This window comes from Ammospiza nelsoni, chromosome Z, assembly GCF_027579445.1.
Source record: "Ammospiza nelsoni isolate bAmmNel1 chromosome Z, bAmmNel1.pri, whole genome shotgun sequence".
Classification (NCBI taxonomy): domain Eukaryota; kingdom Metazoa; phylum Chordata; class Aves; order Passeriformes; family Passerellidae; genus Ammospiza; species Ammospiza nelsoni.
In genome coordinates, this window is record NC_080669.1 from 35,432,503 (window position 1) to 35,451,825 (window position 19,323).

Below are 19,323 nucleotides of genomic sequence, written 5' to 3' on the forward strand. Positions count from 1 at the left end.
GTAAGCATCTCTTGGCTCCAAGCGGCAGATGTGCAGAAGATTTTCTGATTAACAGCTCTTTATTGCAGTTACTTCAGACAGAAAAAGGGTAAATGCTAGTCAGCATGATGCAAAGCGCTCTGGACCTCATTACTGAAAACAGGGCAGCTGTATTTTAATTCTGTTGCAGCTCTTTATGAGAGGAGCTTACATCAGTTCAGAAGGATTTCTTTTGTCTGAGCACAGACTTTTATAATTAGAAAACAAAACTTCACTGCACAATCACCTAATGTGCTGGATTATTTTCAGCTTTTTTTGCCTAGCTCTGCGGATACAATGGGGAAAAAAGGATGAAAGGGCATTGCCGCATATATCTTGCTTTTAGAAGTGCTTAATTACTGGTAGCTCCACTGTTTGTCAGAGCTCTCATTGTAGGCTACTTGGCATTACAGTTTCGGGGTTTTCTTCCCTATCAACTGAAGCGTATGATTTTTGAATTTTTTGCAATGTCCTCTTAAAATGTTGCAGTGAACAGTATATGTAATTTTTGAAGGTTAACTGATGAAGGATGCAGCAGTAATCTCAGTGGTAAGAAATTCAATTACTGCAAAAGTTGGTTTGTGCAGGCAGTATTTTTTTGCAAATTTAATTATAGGAGCTTGATTCAGCTCATTCAGTTACTTGCTTTTCTGTCTGTGACGAAGGAATGAAAATATTCTTCAGTTCCAAGTATGGTAAGCACATGAATGATAGGAATGATAGTGATATACAGGAGGCATTGAAATATATAGAATGTAAAAGTATTGACTACTTAAAGCAACATTGAAAGGAAATGTGTGCAGGCTTGTTTCCTTCTTCAGCAGAATTCTTTGAAGGGGGCTGGGGAAGGGAAGGATGGGCCGGCAGAGATGTAATTTCTGGATTTATGTATATTTACTTGGAAAGCAAAGCTGTTTTGAGAAAGGGAGGATGCGCACAGCACTAGCAGCACTATCAGGAGGCATTAAAATAACTGTGGAGGTCAGAGCAGGGAACAATGCACACCAATCCTTACCATGTGAAACATTTCTTTCTGCCAGGGCTGCCATGTTCATTCTTTCACTCTCAGCAATACTCCTCACTGATATCTCATGTGGGGTAGGGATGTATAAAGATCTAAAGTAGCCTTTTCTTTCCTGGCTTTGATTAGTTCTGGTTTTTTTATTTGGGTTTGCATAAATCTGGATAGTAGAAAATTCATGTAGTTAGAGACAAATCTAGTTTTTGCATACATTCACTACTTAAAAACTTAGGTCCTGCTGCAAGCAGTCTGTTGCAGTTTTGTGGCATCTCTGTATAGAATTCAGCAATAATCAGAGAACAGTTTTATTTACAGCTTGTAAATCTGTATATATATCTGTAGGAAAAGGCAGATGAAAAAAAACCCGCTGTCTTAAAGCTCCAGTCTTTGTTTGGGCAAAAGTTGCAGCTTGCAAACTTAATAAGAGAAAACGAGTAGGTGAGAATATGATTTTGAACGCACCTGTGAGAATTGGTAAGGCTTTTTTTTTTTAATCACTGTAGTGTCTTCAGTATTGGAGACACTTCCTATCACGTCCTGTAAAAATACCTAGAAAATGACAGCGCTACTGCAACAACAAATAATACTGAAGTAGGGGAAGGTGGGAGTGACATTCCAGTTGCTTGACAGATTTCATAGTGTATCTACTTTGTTTTTCCTTTGGGCATTGAAGAAAGTGGTTTCGCTGTTACAGGATTTTAAGAATTAACTCTTTATTAGTTCTTGTATATCTTGTAGTTTGTGCTCTTATCTACAGCCTTGCACCTGTGAAAAACCTATGACAGCAGCAGATGGGACTTTTTTATTTTAGGCTATCAGGTGAAACCTGTCCTACACACTGGCAGCAGACTCTAAAGAGCTGTCTGCTGGCCTGTAGCCCAGCAGAATACGACGTTGCAGGCTTGTTGAAGGTAGAGCATGTAGCTAACCTTGTCTATGTATTTCCCTAGCTGCAATATGTAAGTGCCATGTTGAGGATGAAGGAGCCCCATTTTCTCTCCTTCTGAATATTACTTACTTAGTCTGGCATTTCCTGTCACTCTGACTCTTTCACAGCATTTTTGCTATGACTGACATTACTCCTCTTTCCCACACTTGGGCTGTTTTTTATCCTCCTGCTGCTTCTTGTGGCACTTCCAACTCAGTGACAGAGTTCTGCTTCTGAAGATAACTGGTGGCTTTCTGCATCTCCCATCTCTCTTTGCGTACGCCTTTTAGGCCTGCCAGCTGCAGGGTCTAACAATCTTTCCTGCTCCTAAAACCTCTTGCCCAGAGCAAGCTTGCATATTTTCCAGTTTAGCTGCTTCTGTAGAGCTTGTGTGCCCTGATTAGGAGCCTTCCCTGGCTCATGTTTGGGACTTATTCATTTTTCCCAAGCTGATAATTTCGCAGTATGGATAGGAATTCATTTCACTTACCAGTTTACACTCTATAGGAAATTTCCATTTAAATTTTCTGGCTAAAATTCCCACTCCGTATTCTGCATTGTCAATTAAATTCCCCTGCTATTAATTGCATGTCCAACAACTGCAGCTTTGAGGGGCAGTAAGTTTGACATTAACACCTTTTCAGAGCCTTTTCTTTAGGTCACCCATAGCCAAGACTGGGAAAATGTAGCTGTTGGTTATTCCTAAGTAGGTCACCTAGGAATCTAAATTACAATAACATTGAACACTCTAAATCAGTTATGTGGACAAGATGATAGACATTTGGCAGTACAGTGACACAGATGTGAGAAAAAAAGACAAAGAATTTCACAATATTTAAGGTATTGAGGAAATAGAAATATTTTCAGGATAGGAAATGAGATGATAAATAGGACCAGAGAAAAGCAGTATGAGGGGAAAAAAAAGATAGAAGTCATACAATATATAAAAAAAAACTTTCCAGGTATCTTTTCCTGTCTATCAACATATTATCCAAAGCTGATCTTGAAATCAGAAGATTATTAGAAAAATGCTAATGTTTTAATGGATGGATGAAAAAAAAAAAATCTATGCATCTTGATGTTAAGTGAGTTCTTGTAATTAGCAGCTCTAAAAGTCATCATCGCATTTGTGGTCAAGAGATACTTCAGCTGTTGTAAGATGCTTTGTCAAAGCATTTTGTTCTAGCCTAGTTTAGGATGGTAATTAGTGTCATCAGCCCTGTACATGTCATCATCCGGACGTGCAGAGAACCAAGTCCATTAAGCAATGCAAGAAATTGCCAATATTACAGAAAAACCGAGTGGTAAAGAGAAATAGCCACTGAAGTTCAGGTACTAGCTCAGTTTCAGAACTAATGGTTTTGAATAATGGTTAAGAGCAGTGAGAGGCATTTTAGCATGTTTTCATTTGCAAACAAATGTGCATGATACAGTGTAGATTGTTATAGTTGGAGGGGATTTTCCACAAGTGCAGTCGAGAATAGACAAATCCAGTGGGGTATAAAATATAAAACTTTCTGAAGATTTTTTGGCTTCTGATCCTGCAACCTCTCCCCTGTTAACTGCTCTCAAATCATTAGCATACTTCCTGAAAGTGCAGATGGCTGCACTGGGTAGAAGGTGCACCCTGCTTTTTCAAGTGCTTCTGATATGCCAGTTAAATCATTTGGAGCTGCAGGTATTCTGCTGATAGGTCCTGACAGGACAGTATGGCAGGAAAATGGTCACTGTGAGCCACACATTCAGGAAGAGAAACTGGTTTAAAAGTTAGGAACTAAACCTGAGTTTTCTCAGGGAATAATTAATTGCTCAATGAGAGTGGAAGGTAGGAATCACGTCCCTAGCATCTTAATAAATTTTAAAAATACCATTTAAAAAGAAAATGTATTTTCAGGTTGTACTTATGGATCTTTTGAATCAGATTGATTTAATTTCTGCTTTCTCTGCTGGCATTACCATGTTGCATTTGTAATGTTTGTTCAAGAGTGGTTGTTGATTAACAAATCATCTAGATATGTGAAATATTATCTGTGGAATACTAACAACATCTCTTAAGAGATCAGAAACATGCTTTCTAAATGCTAATACTGCTTTGAACGTACACAGCATATTGCTGGACCTTGTGATCTTTCAATATTGATGGAGGAGCACCCATAAACTCCACATAAACTCCCCAACTTTGTGTTGTTAATTCTGCTGATTTTCCATTGTTACAGTAAAGATTAAGGAGCACTGATCTAGGCACCTAACAGAGAACAACCCCTGCTCTTAGGGCAAAACTACATGGTGGTATACAAGTGCAATGCTAAGCAAAGAAATAGGTGTTAAGTGATATGTTACTTCTGCCTTAGAATTTATTACTCTCTGCTTTTGCACACAGAATATTGCCTTAAGAGAATATTATTAAAATGGTAGTATTAGTAACCCAGCAGGTTCTGCATTTCTCTGTAGGAGGCCTAGTTGGAGACAGTGCTGTTATTTGCATGCATTCCAAAAGCACGACCTACAGAATTGCCTTCTGTCCTTGTTTATGCCATGAAATTGTTATGTGGTTTTGGAGACTGGGATCTGCTGCTGGCAGCATCAGTCTGGCTTGCATTTCTAAGTCCCCATGTCGGCAAGACATTTAGGTTTGGAACTTCCAATTTCCCTCATTTTGTATTAAGATGCATTTTTATTTCATGTGTCTGGAAGTCACATATAATTGAAGAAGGCTGGAGCCCTGGATCTGTTCCATAGGCCTGCCTGATCCATGGGCATGTACATAAGGTTGATGAAATAGCCTAGTGAAATCCATTATCCCTGTTACTTGGATTTGTCCCTTCATGGCTTTCTGCATCCCTCCATGGCTTTTCCTGTTTCTCCTGTGCTGGGACACAGGGAGGGAGCTGGCAAAGGGTCAGGACAGGCAGTGTGTGCCCACCTAGCAGCAGTGAAAGCAGCAGCATATGCTTAAGAATTCCAACTTTTTTTTTTAGCAGTCTTAATCTGATATGAGGAGCCAGGAGAGCCTACCACTATGACAGGCTCCCTGGAATAAAATGAGGCTTATAGTATAAGTTAAAAAAGAGGAACAAGGGAAAAGATGGGTATATAAACAGACACTAAACAATGAATTTGATTGGCAACTAGGAAATGTTTTAATAAAGAATGGTTAAAAATGTACTCAGTGGCTCTAAGTGAGAATTTTAACATGTTTTCAAATCTTGTGGCTGTATAAGGATTTTTCTATAGAAATAATATTGCCTCTTACTGTTATGCCTAGCCTTTTCATTCAACTCCCATGCTGAAAATGGAGCAAAATATTAGCACTTGAAAACTGAAGTATAAAAATCAAGGAACTTAGGATTTTTGCTAATACTTAGCTATGGCTTATTCTGTGGCTTTCATAAATGACATACGTTTCTGTAAAATATGATTATGAGCATGTAATCTACTAGGCAGCAAGCAGTATGACAATGATGAGTTAGCATTTGCACAGATGTTTGATTAATAAACCTTTTGGCTCAAACAAACCACCACAGCTTTTTTATTTTCTTTTCCTTTTCATACAGATGTGGGAATAAAAGTCTCGTGCTATGCATAAATTATAGCGCTCAATCTATAGATTTTTCCTAAACTAATTTGTGATTATGAGCTACAAAATAAATAGCAATAGAAACGCTGCTAATTTCTAACATATGGTTGCTAAATTCAGGTCTTGGGAGGTTATAAAATTAATCCATTTTTACAAGTCACCTGTATACAGTATAATTATTTTACGCAGCTGTGAGTAAAAGTAATTACTTTTTTATAGTCTTAGATATCCTGGAGTGGATTCCTTCCAATACACTCATTTTCTTGGTATATGGGTAGAGCTGAAACATAATCTCTGATTGATACTGACTAAATCTTGCACAGTGTATGTCACTTTGATTTGTTGCATACACTTCTGCAGTTTAGGGATCATTAATTCTGCTGAACCTAAAAAAATCACACTGCAGTCTCTTTTATCTCTGAATAGGTGTCTGCATAAATTCTTATTTATTGTCTGAAAGTTTTGTAGCAGGGGACTAGTTAGAGGAAGTAATTTTGGGTTTAGTGGGTACATATGCTCATGGGTTTCTTTATCTCGTAGTGCACAATCCATTTGGATTTTTGGGGACTGATGTTCTTGCTTTCTTTCTCTATTTCTTCTTGTGTATTTTCATCAAAGTTTCTTCACACTAAAGCCCAGTATTTTGTCAGTTGTTATTTCTGAAATTCAAATATTAACACTGTATTTCTTAAAGCATCTCCTATTGGCTGTAGACACAATTGCTACTGAAGTATGTCCAACATTTCTCTGACTTTGCAGAACATTGCTGCCTGTGTAGCCAGGGATGACAAGCATCAAAACTCAAACACATGTGGATAATATTTGGATTTGTTGTTAGTCCAGCAGTGTTAAGGGTCTCGGACATAACACATCTCAGTTATAACAGTTTATGGAGTTACATCTATAACAGGAAGATGATGGACAGACTGACTTTCTTCTCTGAGCACTCCAAGTAGTAAAAGCAGGAAATAGACATTTGCTGTTCTTTTTAAAAATGCTGTTCTAGTGATGGTCTATAAACCTGTAATATCTTTTCTGAACAGAAATGGTGCAGAAATTACAAGCCACGAGTGTGGAGTCTATGAAAGAAGGCAAAATATATGCTGTTTGGATATAAATGTGAAACAGCAAAACAGTTTCTTTTTTAAAAATTAAATAATATGTGAAGTGTTTAGTTGTGCTAACAGAATGGGTTTTGCTGTTCTGTTATATCAGGTGAGATGAATGTTGGAGTAGTGTCCTAGTTTTGACTGGCGCATAGAGTTAATTTTTTCTCAGCTGGTACGGTGCTGTGTTTTGGATTCAGTATGAGAATAATGTTGATAACGCACTGATGTTTTAGAGGCTGCTAAGTAATGCTTACCCTAAGTCAAGGACAGTTTTGGTGTCTCATGCCCTGCAAGCAAGCAGGTGCACAGGAAGCCACGAGGAAGCATAGCTGGAACAGCTGACCCGAGCTATCGCAGAACATCGTGCCTTGTGTACAGTCTGAGGAGTTCCCAGCAAAGGGGGAACCAGGACCGATCCTGGCTCGGGGATGGAGTTTGGCATGGCTCAGTGAGTGTTGAGCAATTGTGTTGTTCCTCACTGAACCCCCAAGTCTAACTTTGTGTTTTCCACTCCATCCCACTGGGATGGCAAAAAGTGAGTGTCTTTGAGATGCTTAGCTGCCAGCTCAGCTTAAACCATGAAAGGTAGCTGCAGAGATGGGTGATAGCAAAACACCCCTCATAAAATCCTGTATTTGGTAACATATTTTGGCTCTAAATTTGTATGTATTTCCATAATTGTAAACTGAAGAGGAATGGAGCAATAAGAAAACATTTTGTGTAAACGTATTCTTGATGTAAATTGCAGTTGGTGGAGTGTTTGAATGATTGCTTTAGGTTCTTCTAAGGCTTTTCATTGCTTCTTAGTAGGAAGGAATTCTTGTTTTGTCTACAAAAAGTTAGACATCTTCCAGGTGGGGTGATCAAAATTATGTGACACCCATCAAGCAGGCCAGAGATGGGTTTACGCAAGATACTGCATACTCTGGCAAAACACTTAATGCTACAGCACTTTCAGACAGAGCTGTGCTGAGACTCAGTAGAGGCATTACTGGATAAATGCCAAGGGCTTTTTCATACCTTCCAAGGAAAATATTCTCATTTCCAGTCCCTCAAGCTCTCCTTTCTATTTTCCTGGGCTCAGTAATTGCATAAGGGTGGTGTCACAGAGTGGGGATGGGATGGGTTCAAAGGAGAAGAACTTTGTGCTGCCTGTGTGCTGCAAAAGTAACTCAATGAGTTTAAGTTCCCCTACTTGTTTTTGTACCTATGATTTTTCTTCCTGCATTATTCTTCAATGCAGCTCAATTTTTCTGCAAAATTAGTGAGAAAGTGGTCTATCAGCAGGACTCTTACTTCATTCAAAACCGGAGTATACCTGCATAATATGTGGAATTTGAGAAGATGAAAAAAGCCTGAATGCCTAACCTCTGAATAACCTTTCCACTGCACTTCATCTCCCCTCTTCACATTTAGTATCCAAACCAATCATGTATTAATATGCACAAAGGTGATTTCATCCATGTTATTTCTTTGATTCATCATGTTTTGAAACTTTATAAAAAAACTTTTGAATCTTGTGAAAATTTAAGAATAACTTTATTTCTCTACATAAAGGGAACAGCATGGAGGAAACATGATTTACTTGTCTAGGAAAAGTGCCTGGCAGTTGTGGGCTCCACTTCAGATGAAACATCTGCAATGATGAGTAAAGAAAATGAGAAAATTTGTACATTTTGAAGTCCAGCTGCTGACTAAATTGTGGTGACAGTCACAACTGGATTAATGTTGATCTCTTTTGCATGTTGTAGGTATTTATTCAAAGCAGTGCATTAGAAGAATATCTTGTTTTAGACTAAAGAAATTAACTTCTTGATAATAATAGCTGCAGAGCAACTTGGGAAACTGGTGATAGATCACAGATGACACAAGGGTGAGGCAACACAGCCCATAGGGATTACGACATATTGCTGTGAATATTCAAAGCTGCTCTTTCCAAAATAGCAGAATACTGCTGTACCTAGAAAAGTCAGGAAGGATAACTTGAATTTTGAGAAATACTGATTTGAGAGGGCGTTAAGAATTATTTAAAGTTTATTAATTTATTGAGCTGTTAGAATGTCTGAACCAAAAAGGGAAAGGAAAGTATTTCAGCCTCCCGCGTCTCCTCCTTTCAAATGAATTTGGTATCGGTCTCTGATCTGCCTTTGAGAAACGAGGGGGATTCAGCTGCTTCTGAACAAGATCATAGACCTGAATATCAGAGCAAATAATCAGTAACTTGATTCCCAGTGCAGCTGATCCTTAAATGACTGGTCTGTGTACAACATAAAAGAAGTCATTTATGACACAAAAAACCTTAATTGACTTTGACCTCTGTTCTGAGATCCTTTTTTATCAATCCAGTAAATCATACCTGAATAGAATGGACTTTCTAAAGTAACTTAATTTATTTCTTCAATAGAAGCATTCATTAAAAGGGGATTAAAAAATATATCTTTCTTTAATATTTTTATCCACATCATTCATGTTCCAAGCTGCACCCTTATGGCAAGGCAAGGAGGTTTATAAGCCAGAATTTTGAAAGCATATGAAGTAGTCTGTGGGAAAGGAAGAGGAGGCAGTTGCCTATTTTAAAGTTTCTGGAGTCTGACTTCCATTGCTAGGGTTCCTGCTGAGATCTGTTGCAAGCTTCTGCACACCCAGAAGTTTCTCTGCAAGATGCTGAGCTGCTCAGCAGAACATGCTCTCAAAATCCATCAAAAAATGTGAAACTGTGTCTGTAGAAAACAATCTTTATCCATATGCTCCTCATTCTCTCTGTAACGGCAATTCTGAAGCCATGTGTTGGGGCACAATATCACAGATATTTAAATACCATTTTAAATATGCCTGTATTGTCTGTTAATTTATGAGTGAAATATTGACTGTGGCATATGAAAAGTAAGAACTTTCACTGAACCTAAGGTGTGTCTGTGTGTCTGGCAAGGAATCTTTAATGTCTTTGGGTAAAGCACAAAGGATTTGGAAAAATAAGACTAGCTCCCAAGGCAGACTTTCTCTTCTCCAAAAAGCATGTTGACTGGTTTTGACAGTACATAAGAACCTGACACAATTAAAAATAACGAACCAAAAAAACCCAGGAAACCTAATCTGTGCTAAAAAGCTTCTGAAAGGCAATAGCATTTTATGTAATTGAAGATAAAATGGAGAACCTAGTGTCAGCAATGCTTTTGGCAACTGAACTGTTTAAATTCCTGCTTTGACCCAGTTCTTGTAGGACCAGAGAGTCTTACTTTCCAAATTTAATAACCCAGTATGAACAGTACAGATTTTTGACATTAAAGACTGTGTCAACAAGATAAAGTTAGAATTTCTTCAACAAATTCTGATGCTGTTTAACTGTAATCCAGTAGTAGGGATATTTTTTGAGTATACTGCTTGTAGCTGAATTTTATAAGAAATTCAAACAAGTGTTTCACCTGCAGCTTTTAATACCTAGAAATGTACTCTTCTTCACAAATATGATAAAAAATTCTCGTTTAACTCAGCTGCAGTGGTCCCATTGAAAGAAGAAAAATACCTCAACATTTTGTTGTGAAAGTGTAAGAGGCCCTAGAGAAAGCTACAATACCAATTCAAGTACATATGTGTTGAAAAAAAAGTAAAAAGAAGATGCCACAGGGAGAAAAGCAGTCCTTAGGTAATCCTAGAAACATCATTATTTAGGATAAATCTGTTCTGGGCATTGCAAAAATGTTACGCAGCTCTAAATTTGTGAAATAATTACTTGTGGGAAATTGCTTTCTTTCAGATTATAGTTGTTACTGTTTCTGTAGGCATAGAGTATATAAAACTCAGTCATGCTCTTTTCATACAGAGGGAAAGATAATCCTACTTCTTAAACAATTTTTTAGTTTAATACAGAGAAAAATGTCTCTTTTTAATACAGAAAGCCTGAAATGTCACTGTCCTGCTCTACCTTACTTTTCACACAGATTTGAATATTTCCTTTCAAATATTTTCTTCCAGTAATTCCCAAAGGTTGTGCAGGTAAGGAATTGCCATGTGGTCTGATAAAGCTGTAAGAAATGTCACAAATTAATTGTTTGAATGACAGTATCAAAATTGTATTCTTTCCAACCAAAATATAAACCCTTGAGTACCCATAAGTCGTCATCTAACTAATCCTGAGCTGGTTTAGTCGAATAACTCTTCATGGTTTTATTTTTAAAAGGTTAATAAAGCCTCACATAAAATCCAAATCTGAATTTAAAATGGGTTAGAAATATTCATGCTCTCCCCACACCCTTTCCACTACTGTTATTTGCCTTAGCCAGCTGTTACTTACAGCACTTCTTTTTAATTAAGATTTCTCTCTAGTTAGTTCCTGTGAATGAATCAGACTTCATTACACATATTTTACTACAGATTGTATAAAAACCACGCACACAAAAAAATGCCAAAGATTCCAGTGATTTATTTACATTATCTATTTAAGTTGTGGTGGTAGTCAGTACTTCTGAATACAGATAATTGTACAGAGTAAGGGAGAAAAAGGAACTGGTACCTTATAGGAAATTTATGCCTTCATTTTATTAATGAACAGGATACTTTCATCAAATTTCTTCACTAGTCTGTTGTGTATCCTAAGAGAAAGTGTTTTAAGCCTTCTTTAACAGTGATTAAACATATTCCAGAATTGATAAAAATAATTTTGTAAATGATTTTGTAAAAATCATTAGGCTGTTCATCTCTGTGTTTATGAGTGACATACTATACAGTATGTGGGGATAAAATCAAAATTAGTAAAATCAGTTTTTATTGAGAGACAAGGCTTAGTTGAAGGCTGAGCAGCACACACATGTTTGACCTTAGCTTTAAACTGTGTTCACTATGGTCTCATAGAAAACTGTGTTCTCTCTGGCCTCATCAAAAAATTTGCTGGTCTGTACTGGGAATTTGATTTCACAGGGCTTGATGTAAAGATCTATTTCAATTTAGGCACAGTGAAGCCTTTGGCAGCCCTAAGTATGCACATTTATATATAATTTATATGAAATTACTATAAATCACAGAAACTATACTCCCACTTTGAAACAGTGATTGACCAAAGGGTCTTGTCTGGACACAATCAAATAATGAGAGTAGTCCTCCTCATTGGGAAAGTGTGGGCAGGAAGAAACTGCAAGAGCAGTAAGCCACACCTATTCAGATCTGTTCAGCTGAGTCACTTGAATAATTCAAAACATAGCTAGCTGATGCTATTGCAGGGAAACTACTAGCTTTGATCTCATCACAGTTCTGTTGGTCAAAGTTCAGAGAAGAGCCTGTTCTTCAGCTTTTGTGAGGGAAAAAAAAACAGATTTCGGAACAGTAGTGCAGAATAAAGTACTACAAGTATTATGATAAAGTAAATGAAACTCTCTTGAAGTCATACATTTTTAGATAGTTTGGTAGCTGCTAAAAGTGTTAAAATGTTGTGTCTTGTTTACAGTTGAACTGTTCTTCCAGCAAGTATTTAGTAAAATATTTAAATAACAAGTAGACATAAAAACGGTTCAAGTCAACTTTCTTTAAACATTTAACTATCTTTGTTGCTACTTTCACCACTTAGTGCCTTTTCCTTGTCTTATATTTGTATGTATGTATGTGTGTGTGTAGGTACTGTGTATGTTAAACATAATTTCTTAGTATCTTCCTAAAAATGGGGTCTAGGTAAGATATTTGCAACAATTTAGTCTTTGAAAATCTTTTATGTAGTTTTGGTTCTCCCTTTTTTACTTTCTGAACTTTTTCAGTGTGACAGATTACTTGTATCAGTATTACTGGTTTGGATCAGAATTGCTGTAAGATTCACAATACCAAAAAAGGAAAACCTACTCATTTTTACTGTACAGTAACTGTGTATACAGTTAGGAATGTGCTGTTTTACGAAGAGTAGCTGCAGCTCCTTGCAGTGATGTCTTGCATTAGCTTGATAACTGAAGACCATCTTCATTTATGTAAAATGAGAAATATTGCTGTTTGCAACATCAGTTTTTTATTCAGGCTTCTGAACTGGCTATGTTGGAGGAAATTTCAGTTCTATATAAGATCAGGATCTGTGCATCTCTTTAAGATCTTACTTTGTATTTACCTCTCAGATTGGTACAAGAGGATGCGGGGATGGACATTCCCTTAGCTGAGGGTGTACAAAGCCCCAGTTCTGCGGAGATGAGACCTGGTGAGAAAAGCTCTTGCTTATTTTCTTAATTGTATCTTATTCCTGTGGCGTTTAATTATGCAGTGAGAATGATATTTCTGTGCTGGTAAAGAATCAGTTCAATGTTAAAAAGAAAAAAGCATTGAGTTTTCTTTATTTAGTCAATTTTCTTCTTCACTTGAGAAATGATAATTACAGTGGGACATTTTCTCTTGGGCATTGTTACCACTTGTTTAGTCCTTGTAAAGTTTTAATAGTCTGAGTTATTTATTTTATAATTGACCTCTGTCTAAGTGAACTAAGCAGAACAACTTGAAATGTGCCATACAAGGCAGAGGCGAGGAGCAAAGGTATATCGAGCTCTCGTCTTGTTGAATAATACTTCTATTTAAGACTAATTAAGAGACTCAGAGATTTTTTTTATTTGTTACTGTATTGAGTAAGGTATTATATGATTAAAGCTAAACATGTAAGTATTTGTAAATCAGCACTGAATGCATAAGAAAATAAATACTTACAATGGCTTTTAACTCATACAAATTTTCCCAGAACTCAGCAATGTCTTGATTCATAACTCAAATTATTTATATTTGCCCTTCAAGCTCTTAAATATTGTGGGTCAGAGCATGTTCAAAACCTTATTTTATCTGATGACTGCAAAAAAGTGTTTCAGGATTTAACATAATTTAAGAGCTCTGACCTACATTTGCTGTTCCTGTAGATTTTTGTTTCATTTCATTAAACATTAATGCTAATATTTGTATTTTGTGTTGGGTGGTCTTAAATGTCATGGTGTTACTAGAATTGATCTGTCCCACTGTGTTTAAAGGTAGTTTTTGAGTACCTGGGAGATTAATTGTATGTGAAGTAGCTACAGTTCTTTTTCTCTTTTTTATTCTTTTTTTTTTCCTTTTATTCAGAACCTCCCAATTCGCTTGATCTTAATGGTTCCCAGCCCAGAAGGATAAAGCTCACTGCTCCAAACATCAATCTCTCATTGGACCAGAGTGAAGGGTCTATATTGTCTGATGATAATTTGGATACACCCGATGAAATTGACATTAATGTAGATGACCTTGACACTCCTGATGAAGCTGACTCTTTTGAATACGCTGGACAAGGTAATGGTCTACATTATAAATGTAGGGTTCATCAATGCTAGGCATTTTTATTTTTAGGTATTTTTACTGTCTCCTATTTTTTTAACTTTTATTCCTCCTGTGTTAAGTAATATTCTTCTGTTTATTCAGAAGGATATTCGTGTCCTGTTCCTTGCTAGTACCTTATAAAACATCAACATGTAAGAATTTTAATTGCTGATGTAAATACAAACAGTACACAAGCTATTTGAGGGGAAAACAAGTGTGAACACTTTACAGCCAAGAGCAGAAAGAAACTTTAAAAATGGATCAGTTCAGACTGAATTTTCCCATGCATTTACTTTCCCTAATGCAAGTGAGGTTCCTGGAGGGAGCATACAAGAACAGTTGCATTATTTTAAGTGGTATTGGCAAAGAGGCATTATTGTGCATTAGCATCTCTAATGTTACTTCTCATGAGGAGGATGATTTCCTTATGGGTAGATGCAGAGTGTGATGATGAGTTGCTTGATAGTTAGAAGATTTTACAGTGAAGGTTAAAGCTAACACACACACAGAGGTTCACATGCTTTGACTGTTGTGACTACCATGTGAGAGAAAAAGTCTCTTGTCTGCAGTAGAACAGATGTTTCCTTTAAACCCTCAGGTAATTAAATTTAACTCCAGTGATTTTGGTAGCAGTTGTATTGATGGAATTTCCTTCCAGTGTTTTTTTTTCCTGCTTTCTAAATGTGATGATTTGTTTGGTTCTTAAAGTTAGACCAGTTTCCCCAAACTCTTAAGTGAAGAGCCCAGGGTCCCTCTGGTTTTGGTGACATTTATACAATTGTGTAGTTTTAGATAGTTAATAGTAAAAATATCTTCGACTGAGATGAACCATGAATAGAATAGAAAAGACCAAAAAAAAATTATCAAAATAAGCCAGCAATAAAAGAAGTTGGCTATGTGTAATGTTAATCTGATAGCTAAGATTATAGTCATAAGAACCGGTGCAGAATGGCTTATTTGCATGGTAAATAGCCTTTGTTTTCTTTGTACTCCTGTACTCTACTATTAGCTGGTATGCACTCATCTTGATGTTACCAGTAATCTCCCACAGTTCAATGTTTATAACTGCTGCCAAACCCAGAAAAGTAAACACTGAGAAAAACATATCTGCTGAGACCAGAAAGAACAGTGACTTTTGTCATGATCAGACTGCTGAAGGTCCCTTTGAACTGCAAAAGACAACTGAGAAGAGCAAGACTGTTACCATGGCTCAGGAGTTCACCTCATCACTGAAAAATGTCTTTGTATTGTAAGTTAATACTGAGACCCATTTTTTCAAATGAATGGTGAAGAACAATTATCACAACTGCAATATGCATGGAAGATGAGAGCAGAAATACTAAAATACTTGTCTTGAACTAGCACCTGACTTGTTCAGAGATTAGTTGATCATCAATTTCACGGGTTGTGGCTTTTAGTCACTAATACCATACATTCCAACATTCCCTTTGCAAGCCATGCGAGTCTCTGAAATGTGCTTTTTATGATTATTGATTTAGATTACATAAAAATTTCATTTCTGAAAACCATACATGAGTATCAGTGAAGGCCTTCCCTCCAATCTGCATATTTGTAAAGTAAGAATGGTTATTATTTTATTTATTAGATATTTATTTCCTTTGTGATTTTCACACTGGTGCATCTTCCTCTGCAAAATCAACACTCCAGGCAGTAAAGGAGAGCTATTTCATCAGGGAGAGGCAGTCTAGTACCATTTCTATTAAAAAAATAATTCATAATTCTGCCAGCTAGACTTCTCTGCCTCAGTCATGTTCTTTGTATTTCACAAGGAATCAGCTGACCAGACAGTCTTTGTAGGCTGTGTTGATAATCCCATCTGTCTATTCTAAAAGTACCTGAGCTGCATAATAGTGTCCTGTGGAGACCCTGTATAAGGATACAGGATACAGGAATGGGCTGCCAAAGTTTGCATAACTTGACTGTATGCGTGTAATTTTCCTGTTGCTACCAACAGTACCTTTGTAAAACTGACAACAAAATTGCATTAAGATACCTGGGTTTGGAGGTAGTGGGGTTATGCATTTAGTAAGCTTATTCCCAGTGTCACAGAATACGCGGTATTTCAAAGCTGAATGCTATTGTTAAACATCATGAGCATTGTGCCCTGGGAAAGCATGAATAGATTCTTCAGTTCCTCAGTATATAATCTGCTGAGCAACAGCTGTTAAAGCAATTTGAAATACTATACTTGAAAAACCCCGCTTTTTTTCAGACTGTCCTTTTTTCCAACCTTAGATCTCCTCAAACTCATTTGGAGTTCTTAGGGAACAAAAGGCTTACATGGTCACACTATTTTTGCACATGTATTTATTTCTTGATTTTCCATCCCTGTTTTAACCATTAATACAATTTTATTTGAGTGTGTTTTTAACTCATTGGCTGCTTAGACAATGAGGAAAGAGGTTGAAATATTCCTCCTTTCTTTCAGAATTCCATCATGCAGGAACTAGTTGAAGTAGAGAATTGTTTATAGAATCAGATTTCATTGCACACAAGAGAATCTACCTCAGAGAGGGGCATCTTCTATAATATAGTATATATTATATACAGTATAATTCTGTAATAATGTTTTGTATTATGGACAGAAAATACAAGACAGGCAGCAGTAGAAATTCAGACTTTGTTAGTCCTATTGTAACAGTAAATTTGTGCTCAACCTATCTTTTTTAGGTTTTTTTTTCAGGTTAGAGAAACTTGGTGTTTGTTACAGATCTGGTGAAATGATTGGTAGGATTTATTGGAGAATTCAGCTTTACAAAGTAATAGTTAGTACATGTATGTATATGTGCCTGTACCTTCTATGTAGTATATGTGGTATACATATAGTATACTATCATATTCCTTTGATTTCATAGATAACTTTTTTAATTATTATGATGAACTAGTGTGTTTTGAGGATCATATGCTTCAATTTGTATTAGTAGTAGTTGAAGAAGAAGCCTTAATCAGAGAGGCACATTGTAGATAACCCAACACATAGAAAGGTTTGAGGGCTCCTATGAAACATTGTGTTCCTCAGTTCTTGTCAATTAAAATTGCTCCTTTGAGTTTATTCTTAATTCTCATAGATCTTAGTATTTTCAAATAGAATGCAGCTTTTTATGTACTCTTGTGTATGTCATTATGTATCTCACTCTGTCTTTGTTTACTGTTACCTCCCGTACTAACTTGCAATTTGAATTCTGTTCTTATGACTGCAGAGACAGAATAATGTTTAAGAAAGAACAGTATACTTCAAATATGTGTCATTCTGCTCTTACTTATACCAGTACAGTAAAAATGCAGTTAATTTCAGTCATTCATCTCAAATGTATGTAACAGCAAAAATATTTAGAGCTTTAACAGGAGGCAGTAATACATACAGTTCCCCTTTTCAGAAGAGCAGACTGCTGCTAAAGATGCTTCCCAGGAGGAGTCTGAATCAATCCCTGAGTACTCTGCTGAAGAGGAGCGAGAGGACAACAGGTTATGGAGAACAGTGGTTATTGGAGAACAAGAACAGAGAATTGATATGAAAGTCATTGAACCATACAAAAAGGTCATTTCTCATGGAGGTAGGAGCAGCTGTAAGCATTTTTAAAATTGATGTAAAAAATTCATACTTTATTGATCATGATTTATTTTTTGTTCCATTATCATATTGACAAGGGGAGAGAAAATTTATTTTTCAGCTTTGGCTGAAGTCAGCCAGGCTTTAAGTTCAATGGGGCAATGACTAATAAGAATTTTAAATTTAAAGCTGTTTTGGAAGCAGCATACTGCTTTCAAATACTGACATATTTGTGTCAGGAGCCGTCTGGTCATTGTAGGGTAAAATACTGTCTGAGACAAGCAAAAAAGCTTTTGACTTACAGCAAAATAAAATTTTGAAAACTTTATTTGTTGAGTTCTGACAAAACCTTTTGTGTGAGGAAGTGCAATGCTCTGTGATTTATTGAATGATGTATGTGAATGCGCAGATCTAAACAAGCAGAGTGGCAAAAGAAAAACAATGGGGCTTCCATTCATATGGCTACCCCCATTATGCTATTTTTCTGCCATTTATAGTTGTCAGCAGCATAATAACTATCAAATAATATATCAAAGAAAAGGAGGAAAATGGCACCATGTGCTTGCTATATTTTCTCATTTGCTTATCTGCTTCCTGTCGTCCTCAGAGAATTCATAATTTCAGTGTTACTAGTACACGTCTGTGTAAATTAATTCAGATGGGTAAGTATTACTCTTAAGTGCCTTTTCCTTGGTGTCTCAGATTTGGATTATCTTTGGATTCTGTATTTTTGGGGGACACTCCTTGCTGTCTGTTAAGCAAGGTATTAGCTTGGTATATAGCAAGGTATTAAGATGAGTTTTATTCCTGCAAAAACTGAGACAGGCAGTGTAGCATCTCAGAGGTAAGATTTATGAGTTTATATGACGATGCTTTTTTCACAGTGTTGTTGGTCTGTAGCATCAGTTAAAGATATTAAAATGTTGAAGTTAAAATGTTTTCAGTGTTGAGCCTATGTAAGGTAAAATTACATAAATAATTGATGGTTAATTTTTACATTAAAAGCAGCTAAATGCTAGGCTACAGCTATTCATGTACAGAAGGTTTAACCAGAATTATTAAAGATTTTTAGGGCTCAACTCTTTTTCTACTACCCCACTACCATCAAAGATTTGTGAATGTGATGACACCTCAGATGCAATTTAGCAAACATACCAAGATGGTTTAATTTAGGAAACAAACACAAAATACTTTTGGGCCTTGCTAATGTTGTTTATTTATATATTTTTGTGTGCTGTAAACTAGTCAATATGCATTTGCAGTAAAAATTGTATATTTCCTACTACTGTTGAATTTTATGTTTATATCAGCTTTTGTGAAAATCAGTGTTTAATGGGAGCCTAGGTAATTCAGCTCTACTCCCATAGTATGAAATAATATGAATTCAAGTTTTAAATGTCTGATGTTTTGCTGGATCACAAATGCAAGATAAAGAGCATTTAGGGTTTTTTTTTACTTTTGGAAGGCTGTATTGCTATTAGTCAATAGCCTTAGTCATTGTAAAACAAACAGTATAAGATCTAACAATAAATTTCAGCCTGCTGCTGGCTAAACTGGAAATTTTTCTTGATATCTAGGCAAATCAAAGTAAGTTAAGGACTGGATTAAATTCTGTATTTATGAAGTGGCAGACTGAATACAAGGAAACAAAATCATGTTGATGCATCTAATGTGGAAAGCTTTGGACAACTCAAACAGTTTCTACATTATGGCAGCAAGGCCTATTCCATATGAAGTTCCTTTGGCAGTACTTCAGTGGAGTGTTTAGAGGGCCGGAAGTCTTTTCTTTAATCTCAAGAATAATAA

At 36.3% G+C, this 19,323-nt stretch overlaps 1 protein-coding gene across 4 annotated transcripts in view; it reads left to right on the plus strand.

The window, feature by feature from the left end:
- PRUNE2 (prune homolog 2 with BCH domain) overlaps positions 1-19,323 on the plus strand; it is a 103,092-nt gene that overhangs the window by 64,521 nt on the left and 19,248 nt on the right. For 3 of the 4 annotated variants that reach the window (XM_059491885.1, XM_059491884.1, XM_059491886.1), the window contains 3 exons: positions 12,740-12,819; positions 13,719-13,919; positions 17,345-17,521. In XM_059491885.1, coding sequence (XP_059347868.1) covers positions 12,740-12,819; positions 13,719-13,919; positions 17,345-17,521 — 458 coding nt within the window. Of the gene's footprint in view, positions 1-584; positions 714-12,739; positions 12,820-13,718; positions 13,920-17,344; positions 17,522-19,323 lie in introns of those variants that run through there. The other variant, XM_059491887.1, reaches the window with a different exon arrangement.